General features: G+C 40.1%; 1 protein-coding gene across 1 annotated transcript in view; it reads right to left on the bottom strand.

Annotated features, from left to right (window-relative positions):
• Positions 1–1047: 1047 nt before the first annotated feature.
• The window catches only part of TMEM132B (transmembrane protein 132B), a 379313-nt gene continuing 367165 nt past the window's right edge, over positions 1048–13195 (bottom strand). The window contains exons 7-9 of the mRNA XM_034791339.1: positions 8926–9199; positions 7509–7700; positions 1048–5996 (exon numbers count right to left, since the gene is read on the bottom strand). Coding sequence (XP_034647230.1) covers positions 4845–5996; positions 7509–7700; positions 8926–9199 — 1618 coding nt within the window. The 3' untranslated portion in view covers positions 1048–4844. The remainder of the gene's footprint in view (positions 5997–7508; positions 7701–8925; positions 9200–13195) is intronic.

The raw sequence follows: 13195 nt of genomic DNA, 5'->3' as shown, positions 1-13195 counted from the left end.
TTCAGAACAATATTTCACTTCTGAAAATTTCTCCTTTACTACTGCTGTGATTTTCAATGCGGCTGATGGGAGTTACGTGCCCAAAATCCATTAAAATTCAGCATCCGGCCTCTTTGACGATCCCAGCTTACATCCCAGGCACCTGTTCACTATCAGATAAATTTCATTAAATTAGAAATAAGGTGTTTTTATAAAGAAAGCAATAGCAATGGATCCTATTAGGGCAAACGCAGTTGACCCTTTGGCATTGGTGGCTGCCAATTTATGCATTGAGGACCCAAATCTATTCCTATTGAGATCAATGAGAGAAGGCTTGGACACATATGTAACGCTGATTTCAGTTACTGTATTGACTATGGGAGGCGGGATGGTCTTATGCTTAAAGGTAGCATACTGGGCTACAGGAGATCTGCATTATGTTTTGGACTTTGCTATGGACCTTGGGCAAGTCACATAAGCCATCTGACTCAGGTCCCCATCTCTAAAATGGGGCTAATAATCTACCTCACTAGTGAGTTGTGAGGATAATTAATAGGAGATGCTCAGATACCATCCTCACGTGCACCCCAGGAATCCTATAAATACATAAAATAAATTCACATCAGCGTAGTAGCAATAAGAATCTAGCCCATAATTTGTATTGGGAAATGCACAGGCATGGGGGTTAATCTTAAACCCACTTCCCAAAACTACAAGCATATTTCACACAACTATAGGAGTGTTCTTACTAAAACTGTGGAACTTTGGATGATGTGCACCGTTTACAGATCCTTTGTATTTTAGCCCCTGCAAACTATCACTACCATTTTCCCAGTGCCTCAGTATGGAATCAATGGGCTGGACTGGCATATCATACATAGGACTGTATGAAACATTTGTATCAAAGCCTGAAAATCCACCCCGATGTGGGCAGTGGGTGCCAAAGGAGTAAAACCCCACATGTTATTGGTTGGCCAAAATGGTGCATGCAACTCCCTAGCCCATCACACCCCACACACACATGGCCCATCACCTTCATTTTTGTGTGATTAAAATAGTAGAGTCGAATTGAAGAATCACATTGAGCAATCTGTTTATTTCTATGTTAGAGTTCACAGGTTTCACAATGTCACTCAAGTGCTTCTTTGCTGGAGAGTGAAGTCTTATTTCTGAACTCTGTCCTATAGAAAACGAACACCTTTAAAAAATGGCACATTTAATGATGTAAACTGAGGCTTGAATAACTTAATCGGTATACAAATTACACAGGTATAAAAGTCATCTGTCATTGTCTTCATTTACAGTTTATTTTGTACAGGTTTCATTATGTTATACATCTAAGACTTACCATACTGTATAAATATTTGGGGCATGATGAATATACATATTCAGTGTTGTAGATTCAGTAGTTAGCGTATGCATTTCACTATAGACTATACAGTATATTTCAATGTAGTGTATACAATATGTATTTCAGAAAAGAGCATATCGTCTATGACTATTTGGTATCCCATTCATGATGCACTCCACCTTGAAATACAGATTGTATCCCATTCTATAATATACTGTTTCTACTGAATCATATGGCTGGAAGATTTTCTTCTACATTCCCCACTATGAATTAAGGAACAGCAGCTGGTACCATTATGAAGCTGTATCATTCTACATCAAGAGGAGTAGGGGGACCTGTTTTCCCAAATTTGTATTTAAATCAGGAAGTGTGCAGAGACAAGCCATATGGAGCTAGTCTATAATGTCCAAATGAAATATAATAGTTCTGCACAGTTGGAAATGAATTCTTTCTTCAGTATTCTCCATGGGCCAGATCTTCAGCTGGTGGAGCTAACCACTCAATGATTTACAGTAGCTAAGAGTCTGGCATTTTACAGTTCTAAAGTTGCTAAGAATCATCATATTCAGTGAATCCTCCCTTGTATGGATAGTTGGCAGGGAAAGGGTGGGGGGGAGAGAAGGGAGGAAACAAAAACACCCTCTATGCAACATATTGCCTTTTCTTTATGTAGAACAGTATGCATCACAAATGTGAGTTGTATATTCTGTATGGAGCCATCGGAATTTTCTATCTCTGCAGCTACTGAAGCTTAATAGTTGTGGACATAGCAATCTAATTATTATTAGAGGATTTTGGAGAGACCCAGGTGGGTTTTAGTCATTTGAAGTTTCTTGATGATATATAATCTGCCTCCAAATGTCATTCCTTCCTTTGGTTAATAATTAGCCTTAGAAATATTTATTTGATGTTCTTTCGCTTGATCTGCAAATAATGTTCATTTCACAGGAGTGGTACTTTTTACACTGGTGTAGATCCAGAGTAACTCCGCTGCTTTTAATGGTGTCGCTCTGCATTTACACTGCTGCAACTGAGGGGGAGACTTTGGACATTCTCATTTTCTCAGTTTTTGTTGTCCTTGTTTTTTTAATTCTTTGGCCTTGTGCATTTTTATTTATTGTCACTTTCTATTTCTGAACTTTCATGTAGCATGTTAGATCTTTTAAAGTTTAACTATATTTTTGTAGTTCCAGAGCATTTTCCATCTTTGCCAGATTCTATGTATTGGTGTGGCAGGCTAAAGTCTGGTTCCCATTGTTTTGTTTTTGTTTACTGAGTTTTTGTTAACGACTATAGTTCCTGGCGACCAGACTTGATGTCTAGGTGGACTTGCTGTGTGTGACTCCTGCATAGGACAAAGATCAAGGCTCCAAAACCAAACAGATCCTGTACTAGAGGGTGGGTTGGCCTAAGTGAAATTCTTTGTCAGATCAGCTAACAGCCATGCTAGACTATAAATTCCTCTTATATTCTCTGTATTTTTCCACGTCATCGTTTATTTTATATGTGCACACAATGGAACACCAGCGTGGAAATATGTGCACTCTACTTTTAGTGATCCTGGTCTCACGGCTACATAACTTTTAATGTGAAACACACAAAAATTACCATTTTGCTCTTTTCAAGTCTTGTTCTTAGAGGGAAGACTTTCAGTATAAACAGTGTGGCTTCTGACTCTTGTCTGACATTAAAATACTGGTCCCGAATCAGCAAAGTATTAAAGTCACTTTGGGATCAATGGGACTTAAGAATATGCATAAGTACTTTGCTGAATATGGATGGACTCTAAGCAGTTTGCTGAACTGAGTGGATAACTACTTACGCGTTAGTCAAATGCAGAAAAATCTGGAGGAGCTGAATTTTATAAAGATTTTCTGGTTTTATTAATCAGGTTCACAATAGCAATCAAGACTTCTCTAGCAATCCTTGCTCAGTTGGAAAAGGAGAGACTGTATGTTAAATATCTTGAGCATTAGTTGACTAAGATATGTGGTACGTCTGAGCTCACACTAAAGTGCTATTACGTTCATTATTTTGGGAGAGTGGGGGGGATGGGAGGCAGTTGCCGTTGGATCAGGTGTCAATTACATTTTCTCAGGATGGGCCAATGTACTGTTTTGCTTCTCTTAGACATTTCATGCAAAAAGGTTTCTTTGGTACAATTTTCAACACACTTCAATCGTACTTCAATGTAAAAATGCATATAATGTTTGTGGAATGGAAGCGTTGAATCTCCAGCATTCCTGTCAAATCTGGGAATAGCCATTATATAACTGTGCCCAGCAGTATTTTCTTTTGTTATGGAGCTTGTTGTAAAGGTTTTCTCTGTACCAGACATATGATTAGAGATGGCTTTTAGACAGGGCCTGTGTGCACCAGCCATTGTAGATGGATGTCTATGTGCTGCTGAACTGCAGCATCAATATAATATATATATTTTTAATACAGTGTAATACCAGTTTCAGGTCTTCGCTTATTTCCCAGGCAATTTGCTTCCTATTCAGTGCATGTCAATACTACGTTTGCATTTATCGTCAAAACAACATGTGTTGCCCACAAAGAATTTCCATAAGTGTTGTTTCATTGGAGGAATTTTGCTTTAAAGTGTGTTCTGCTTTATTTTAAGTTATTTTTCATATTGTCAATGACCAAAATAAACCCAGGGCTGCTGCTTGATTTTTATTTTCCAGGGTTTATTGTGTGTATATACAGTTCCCTGTAAAAAGATACAACCCTTTTCCAGTGTGAGATTTCTAATTTGTTTCTACATTCCAAATATGAAAGATTTGCACGGGAAGGAGAAAGATAATCAGTGATGAAGAGGTATCCTTTCGAGCTGATGCACATGAATAGAAAACCTGAATAACTGTAAATATACTGTGGAACACTTTGGTACAACCAAAAAAAAAAATCTCTAAAGAAAATATTTAATGTTCCCTAAATCAAACCATCTTCATAAACAATACAGATAAGAAATTAACCACCTGTGGGTGTTTGTAGCTGTAAAATATAATGAGACTACTTGGCTGCATTGCTCATAGGCAAATAAAATTGGACAGATTCATTCAGATCTCTTTTAACGTAAACCTAGTCTCAGGCTGTATGCAAGAAATATCCACTGTGCTTTACAAAGGATGACGACTAGAAAAATCAACCAAAAAATCCCTTGTTTTCTGAATCACTGTTTATCATGAGTTGACCAACAACTGTAGTCTCCGCTGAGTCTGAGCATAATTGTATTAGCATTTAGCTAGTACCAGGCAGTATATGAAAACAGCCATCATGTGCGACACCTCCAACACCGACATGTAGCTGTTTCAGGGACACATCCTGGTTTATAGTGAAACAGGATTAGCTCAGCCAGCCTCTTGTACCCGCTCGATGATGTGCAGTTATCGTCTTAGAACCTCCAAAAGTTAGACTCCTTTGTAACCTCCTATTGCTGACTGGACTGACTGCTCCACTATCCGTAAAACAGAAGGCATAAAGGTGAATACAAACATAAGAAAGTATTTTACATATTGTCTTGCAGTCTTTCCATATAGTCTCTAAGTTCCTTGGAATCGCCAAGATTCATATCTTGACATACCCATTTAATATTATCGTCACTGTCAAATAGAATTGAATTGGTGTAAGGACCTCCATCCTCTGGCAGTATCGTGGTATAGGAAGTGAACTTGACCCGCTTCCGTTTTGGCCCGGAAGGATTTATAGGTTCACTTTTAACTTCTTTCTCACAAGCATACTCACAAGATCTGAGGATCTGATTATGGAGAGTCTTCTGCGAGCTCCCATTAAGGAGAAAGTTGCTTTCTTCAAACTGCAGCCCTCTGTCAATCATAGTAGTGCACTCCTCTGAGGGGAGCGAAATGTCAACAGGGTTTTCCAAGAGTTCAATCTCATTTCCAAGCCAGACCCAGTCATGAGAATGGGGGATGTTGCCTTGCTCGCTCACAGCAAACCTTTTGTGTCTATACTTCCAAGCAAATGCCACGCAGTTAATTAAGAAGACCAAAATTGCTAGGCAGAAAACACACAGCAGGGCATACATGCCAATCTCCAAATCAGTTAACCCTCTAGAAGTCAACGCAAGGTCATTGGGATTATTTTGTCCTGGTACTTCTACTTGGGTAGGAAAACTTGTGAAAGCAGTTGGGTTATTTTGGAGGCCATCCTCATGAGCCTTGTTCTGATCAATGGGAGATTTGGAAGTTGTGCTTTTGTTAGCATTGTCTTCATGATTAATAAAGGTTCCATGTTTGGCCCATTCTTGCACTGTCCTCTCCTGTTCTGCCGTGTTCTCTATAGCATTGTTCAGATGATGGTTAAACTCTCTATCTAAATCATCGATGTTGTTGGTCCTTCCTTTGTGGTCAGAATCTTTCTGGCCAAATTTCACTTTGACATTTCCTTTACCAACAGCCAGAATGCTCTTTCGCTTCGTCTTCTGGCAAGGTTCACTGATCACCATTTCAATTTTAATCAGGGGTCCTTGCCCATCACCCTCTGCAACAACCAGAGGCCACTTTGACTGAAGGTTTTGCTGGGCAGATACCACCATTTCATCCAGCGAAGTGACCGTGACAGAAAAATCCTTGGAGTCATAAATATCTAAAGGTGTCACAGAGCCATCACTGAACAAAATCCAAGCACTGATTATGGCTTCCTATAAGAGGGAAAGGGAAGAAATAATAGTTTGAAAGTTAAGATACCACGTTTTAGGGTTTTGAGAGCTTACACTTACTTGACGCCAGTGTTATAAATATACTGTGTAGCTTTGTTTATGTTTTTTTGTTTTTTTGTTTGTTTGTTTGTTTGTTTGTTTTTACAAAAATGCTTCAATTCAGCTTCTGGTTTTGTGTGCTCTATTCCATTTAGATATTCATGTTATTTGCAGGTTCACTCTAATAAAATGTGCTTGCAAAACCATACCCACAGTTATTTCTGGGTATAAAGTGAGAAGTCACTTTTCAACATCAAAGCCCATTGATGAAAATAATCAGATTTCCAAAATCACGATTTTTAATAAATTTAGAAAAATGTCATATAACAAGGGACATTTTGAAAATGCTCCTTGGCCTTAACCTTATGTGTAATGTAATGCACTTGTATAAACTCTAGGTGTGGTGTTCATGCTCAGTCTATTTAAACAGAATGCATTAGGAAACAGATTTGAATGAAATATTTCACATTTTCAATCACAGTATTTCTAATTATGCAATGGTATGGGAAAGGTATAGAAATGATTGTCGTTCCTTTTGGACACCACAGAAACACTTACAAAAATATGCTGCTGCTTACATTTTGAGGATAGTTTGCTCAAACTCAATGTTTTTCACAGCAGCATTAATCATGCTACAAATATAATTGCACATGACATACCTCACTATCAAAACGTAACTGCTTTGATTAATAGGGAAAAATCTTACCTGCTTCTGTAGGACAGGATTCCACCACTCTGTCTCACACTGAGTTATATACCCTATTCCTTTTAATAGTTTCACTTTAACTCTTGGTACTACTTACAGAATAAAGTGAGCACAAAGAGGGTGGCTGAATCTCATCCATCTCATCTGAATGAATGGTCCTGATCATGCAAATGCCGTACTACTTAGTCTGTCTAGGGGCTGTAGGGGTTGCACCCATAGAAGGTACTCAAAACCCTCAGAGAAGATTTCAGCCATGCAAATCAGTGAGATGTTCCCATTGAGCTAAGAGCTTCCCTGGGCTATACTGGCCCAAATCAAGGGGGAACAAGGTATAGGGATGGGAATCTTGCCCCTAGCTAAGTAGCCAGGATCCTTCCATAGCACACTGGAGTGCCTTGGGAAGTACACATGCCCACTACAATGACACACTCCTCTTCCCCAATGGGGTGTGGTCCTCTGGAAGGAGGTGTATGGTCAGCCAGCTGCCATGAGCAACATGCATTGCTAGGAATCTTGGACTAGATGCATGGCCAATCTGTTCCACATGTGATATGGATCTTTGGGTGCGAGTAGGCCAGCAATGAGTAAGCTACGAGGGGGAACTGTGTCTTAAGCTGCATGAGATGTCCTACTTTTCAAACAGGCATACGTTATACATGTTGCATAGCTATACAGGAGGCTTTGTCTGGCATCCTAAAAAACACAGTAAACAAACCAATTATAATTATCAATACTATTTTGGACCATACCTGTTTTGGGGTATGAAGAATATCACAAGCAGATGCTGTGGAAACAATAGCTCTCTTATTTCCTTTGCTTATTTGTAAAGACAGAGACAAGCCCGCTACTAGTTGTACGCCTAGGTCTGTGATTGTTACGCGGTCATCTAGCACAATCACTGTCTTCTCAGCCAGGATGGAATCAGAGAGAGGCGACAGCACCTTCAAAAAGCAAGTATGCCTTCTTGTTTTAAACAACAAGTGACTCAATGTTCTAAAACAGAGTAACTAGATTTTCAATTCAGTTCTGTGTTTGTTGCATTCATTATAAGGTATAATTGATGTTTCCCAAAACGTTACACCCGTTTGCCATTTAATTACTATATATGCCAAAAATAGTTTTATTAAACATGTCATTGTTTTTAAATTACAGCCTCATCCCTGAGCAGCATGGTGCAGAATGGAGATTAATGAACTAAACTAAATGTATTTGATTTTTTAAAAAATATATAGTTACATTTACAATTTCTGTAAAATCTCCAATTAATATAATTACACTGCTGGCTATTGAATAATACTGATACTGTAATTTGACAGACAAGAAATACAGTCTACTGGCCTCAGAATACCTGTACGAGCTCAGCTGGGCTGATCTCTTTAAAAAGACAGAGGTCCAGATTGCCAAAGGTATTTAGGTGCTTAAGTATGCTATTGGGATTGACAACAGTGCCTAAGTGAATTAGGCACTAAACACCCATTGACTGTCAATGGGAGTTAGTTACCTAACTTGCTTAGGTGCTCTTCTAAATCCCAGTTGATGCATATCTTCACTTGTAGGTGCCTAAATACCTTTGGAAATCTAGTCCAAGGATGTTGATTCCACTGCCTATGAAGTCAATGGGAGTCTTTCTATTCAGTGAGTATTGGTTCATGCCCAAAATGTCACTGTCCTTTTATTTTAGGTCCAAAATATAGACTTTGTATACAAGGATATAATGGGAGATTATGTAAGCAAATGCCGAAAGAAACAGTTCATGATTTTTTAATTAAATATCAATAATTTTAAGTTCCCGCTACCATTTTGTAAACACAAAATGCCACATTTTCAAAGATATTTAAACATCTACAGCTAAAGATAGCTGTCAGGTGGCATTTTCAAAGAAGTTAAATGCCTAACCTGCTTAGGTGCTTTTGAAAACCCCATTAGCCGCCTATCTGCATCTTTAGGTACATAAATACCTTTGAAAAACTGGCCCAAACTGCATTGTGTTGCTGTAATTGAGAATCAAGCAATGAAAATGACTGGAAACAAAAGTGAAACCTATTCAGACTTCTGTGTTAAATTAATGTTTGCCCCAGACATAACAGCCTTTTATATTATAGCCAGTAATCAACTGCTCTCACCCCAAATTCTCCCCACCTATATAGGTATATTTTGAGCTGTTACCTGAACTGTGGTTATCCCATGTTCACGACCAACTAGCACCCGTCCATCCTGTAATTTAGCAATCTTAGGCTCTTCCACCTTCATGAAATCGGTCACGAGATCCGTGATGTCAAACTGCCACTCAGAGCCCAACATATAGGTCAGCTGGCCTCCAAAATTGGAAGACTCTGCTACAAACTGTGTGAGGACTCGCACCATGGCATGCTGATACTGAAGGGTGCAGCCTCTTCCCTTCCTCTCATCATCCTCTTCATCATCACTGTCACGGGTAGGCCTGTAAATGGATGTGTATTTATTATCCTTAATTCTCAGGATCACATTACAGCCTTCAAAACTTCCACCCGAGTAGCAAGTCAACATATTAGTCTTTTCATTATCATCTCCCAGCCTGGTGAGGGGTGAGAAAATAGATTTTGATGCCTCGGCAGGAAAACTTGAATGACAATTTTGCACAGCTGTTTTATAATGTCCCAGTTAGAAGCCACACTCCGTTATGGCCAGCAGAGAATCGTCGTCAGATTTTTGGATGCTTTTCTAAATTGAACCTCCCTGACCCTTTAAGGCATTTGCATCATTGCTGAAGATCGAGTGGGTCTAGAACCTGTTTTACTTTTTCATCAGATGCTCAAATCCTCAAGGTGACTAAGAAAAGCATCCTGAAAAGTTTGACAGTAGGAGCTACGGTACCACACCACCCCCCTGTGCATGCTGATGGTTGCAGATTGGCCTTGGGGGAAGTGGAGGCTACATCTGCATAACCGGGGTGGCAGCTGCCACTTCTTAAGCATGACCCGTTCTGTAGCATCTGCATGGCGGTATCTTTGCTCATGTACTGCGAAGGTACAATACATTCAGGGACCCCCGCTTAGATCATGCTCCTCCTTTAGCCACCTCTCCAGCTCACAGAGCCATGTGCATTTAAAACATATGACATTACTATTTAATCTTAAATATAACCCTGTTCATGTGGGTAACTGGACAGGTATAATTCAATGCAACGCCAGGAGTTCAGATAAACAGAACCCAACGCTTCCATAGGTAATCAGCATATCAATTAATACATAACATCATATGATGTGCAAATAACAGACTGAGGCTCCTGGCTGGCTGTGCCATCACTCACAGCTATGCTCAATAGTACCATTAGAGACACCTGCTTTATAATTTTCTAATTATCTCCCCACATACTGTAATAATTGCAGCTATGCAGTTAAAGATTCCTATAGGCTTTCTACAAAGTATCACAATGACTTGTACACGAATACTGCTGTTCATACACAGAGCAACATTTTCCATGCTTTAAACACTGTTTTTTCATTGATTCACTTTACACCCTAGGACAAGCACACAGATTCTCTAATTGAACCATTTTTGTTGTCTTGAAAGTCAGCTCTTAAGCACTGCGTGGTCACACTTTCTCTCATTATGCCCTCCTGCTGTGGAATTCGTTGCCTAGAAATATTTGATTTCACTCCTTTTTTGTAACCATTTCTAAAGCTGGGATGGGGAAGAATCCTCTTATTTTTCATGGGGCTTGGGGAAGTATTTTCATGTTTGTTCTGTTCTTTTATCTCTTTGAAATACACAAGTTATGAAAAAGCTATTATAAAACCCAATTGTTGTTGTAAGTGGTCTTACAACAAAGTTAGCAGCCAATAAGTTGAAAAAGACTCTAAAAAATCCACATCCTTCAACGTGCTAGAACGGGGAAAATCCTGGTGTTCTGTAAATTAGTGTACTGATGTATACAGCAACGTGTCCAGAGTGTACATCATTGAATAGTGTTTGCAGTGTTGTTGTAGCCAGGTTGGTCCCAGGTTATTAGAGAGAAAAGGCGGGTGAGGTAATATCTTGGTAACATCAGGCTGGAAGAAGCACTCCATGTAGAATCTTCACAGAAAGGAAAAGTCTGCAGGGATGCTTGAATTTTTTCACATTATGAGCTACATCTCCATTAGAAAGATTGGTGTCTCATAGACACCTCTCCTCCCGTGTGATCCTGCAAACGAGCTCCACTCCTACTGACAAATTAATAACACATCCATGTGGGTAATGCAGCCACTGTTCACATAAGATTAACTTTCTCAGAGAAGTTTCATAGAATCATAGAAATGTAGGACTGGAAGGGACCTCGATAGGTTACCTAGTTCAATCCGCTGCAGTGAGGCAGGACTGAGTATTATCTAGACCATCCCTGACAGGTGTTTGTCTAACCTGCTCTAAAAAACCTCCAATGACAGAGATTCCACAACCTCCCTAGGTAATATGTTCGAGTGCTCAACTACCTTTACAGTTAGGAAGTTTTTTTCCTAATGTGTAATCTAAATCTCCTTTGCTGCAATTTAAAGCCATTACTTCTTGTCCCGTCCTCGGTGGTTAAGGAGATTAATTTATCACCCTCCTCTTGATAAGCCTGTCTCGTTCACCAGCACAAGTTGCGCCACTAAAAGATATTACCTCACACCACCCCCCTTGTCTGCCTAATATCATTGAATAAATTTCTCTAATATCATTGAAAAGTTACTTCACTGAAACCAATGGCATTTACACTCAGGAAGAATGTGGCACATTATATTTTAACAAAGGGATATTGAAGAATGACTTAGAGCAGGACCATGCAAAAAGCAGTACAAATCCTATGCACAGAAATTTATTTCACGCCAGCAGAAATAAACAAATATCCAAGGCAGATTTTCAAAATTGCTCTAAGCCCACAGTGGGGGCCAGCTATTCCCAGTCAGGCACCAACATAAATGGGCAGATTTTCAGAACTCTCAGCGCCCACTTCAGAACTCTCATCTTAAAGAGCTCTTTGGAAAATCTGACCAGTTATTTCGATTCCTGGACAGGAGCTGTTGGTTGCTGAGCTCTTCTGAAAATCTACCCCCTTCGGGAAGCTGCGGCCAGCACATCCGCCGCCCCCATTGGCCCGGGACGGCGAACCGCGGCCAGTGGGGACCGCGATCGGCCGAACCTGCCGCGTCAGCAGGTAAATAAACTGTCCCGGCCCGCTAGGGTGCTTACCTTGGCGAGCCGCATGCCAAACGTTGCCGACCCCTGGTCTAGGAATTTTTTTTTTTTAAATAATCTGACCCCATAAAATGAGACACAATGTAACCCAGATCTGAATCCGCCATGATTGGATTTTGCAAGATCAAAACCTGACTGAGGTTTTGCAAAACCCAAATCTGGCCTGTTTCTCATTTAGAGAAGAGAGGAAACAAGCAATCTTTTACTTATCTGATGCAATTAATATCTAATATCTCAAACTTTTATTTTATTTAGAGGCTTTTCTGTTCCAGAACCATGAGTCCTTGCCTCTGCCATCACAAAATGAAATCTGGCCTCCATCAGCTGATGTGTCCCAGTCAAGCAAAACAAATGTGATGGGAGCAGAGCTAAACTGCCCCTAGCCAGTTCAGGGCTTTGGAGGCTGTAAAATACTATAAAAGAACTTGTCCCCTTACCCATTCTTTGAGCTGGGCAGATATAGCTAAGAAAGGGATGAACTTTCAAAGAGTTCTCATTCTTAGACCAACCCTTTCTAGTTAGGACAGATGGATTCCGTCCTGTTGGTTCTCATTGAACATCCCAGCTCTGTCTTTGTTGCCATATTCAGATTTGTTCTATCAATACTAAGCAATGGGCCCGAACCAAAGAGGCTAAATCTGATAACCCCAAACTTTGGGAAAATTTTAACCCAGATCAGAGGTGTGACAGCAGCACATGTCACTTTGATCCGGCTAACTCCAATAACAACAGCAGTGAAGCCACAGCAGCACCCCACCCCCGGACCCTGGGTATGTTCTTGAGCCGCTCGCCCATGCTGTCTCAGCTTCACTGCTATTGTTATTCAAGCTAGCCAGATCAAAACTACATGTGCTGCTGTCACACCTCTGATTGCCATATGGACGTCCCCTTCAATTCAATTTTAAAATGGGTGCTTATAGATTTGTGTTTTCCTTATTATTGTCACATACAAAATGTCTGACTCAGTCCGACCCACCCGTGTGTTGTCGCTATTAAAGTTTAATCTGCTGATTGAACCTGCAGATGACTAGAATTGTTCACAGGGAAAATATATTCAGTTTCCATTCAAAATGGGTAGGGTGGGGATGGGGGAATCAGTCAGCTCCATTCTGCTCCACAGAAATGTGAGCTGGGGGAGACAGATTGTCAGTTTTGTGCAGATGACAGGGAAGTCACATGCCATGCTCCCTCTGTTACCTGCGGTCTATGGAAGCCACTCCAACACCATGAGGTCAGCCCT

This window comes from Trachemys scripta, chromosome 15 (genome assembly GCF_013100865.1).
Source record: "Trachemys scripta elegans isolate TJP31775 chromosome 15, CAS_Tse_1.0, whole genome shotgun sequence".
In the NCBI taxonomy this organism is placed as follows: domain Eukaryota; kingdom Metazoa; phylum Chordata; order Testudines; family Emydidae; genus Trachemys; species Trachemys scripta.
The sequence above is the reverse complement of the archived record's forward strand: the minus strand, read 5'-3'. Positions and strand labels throughout refer to the sequence as shown.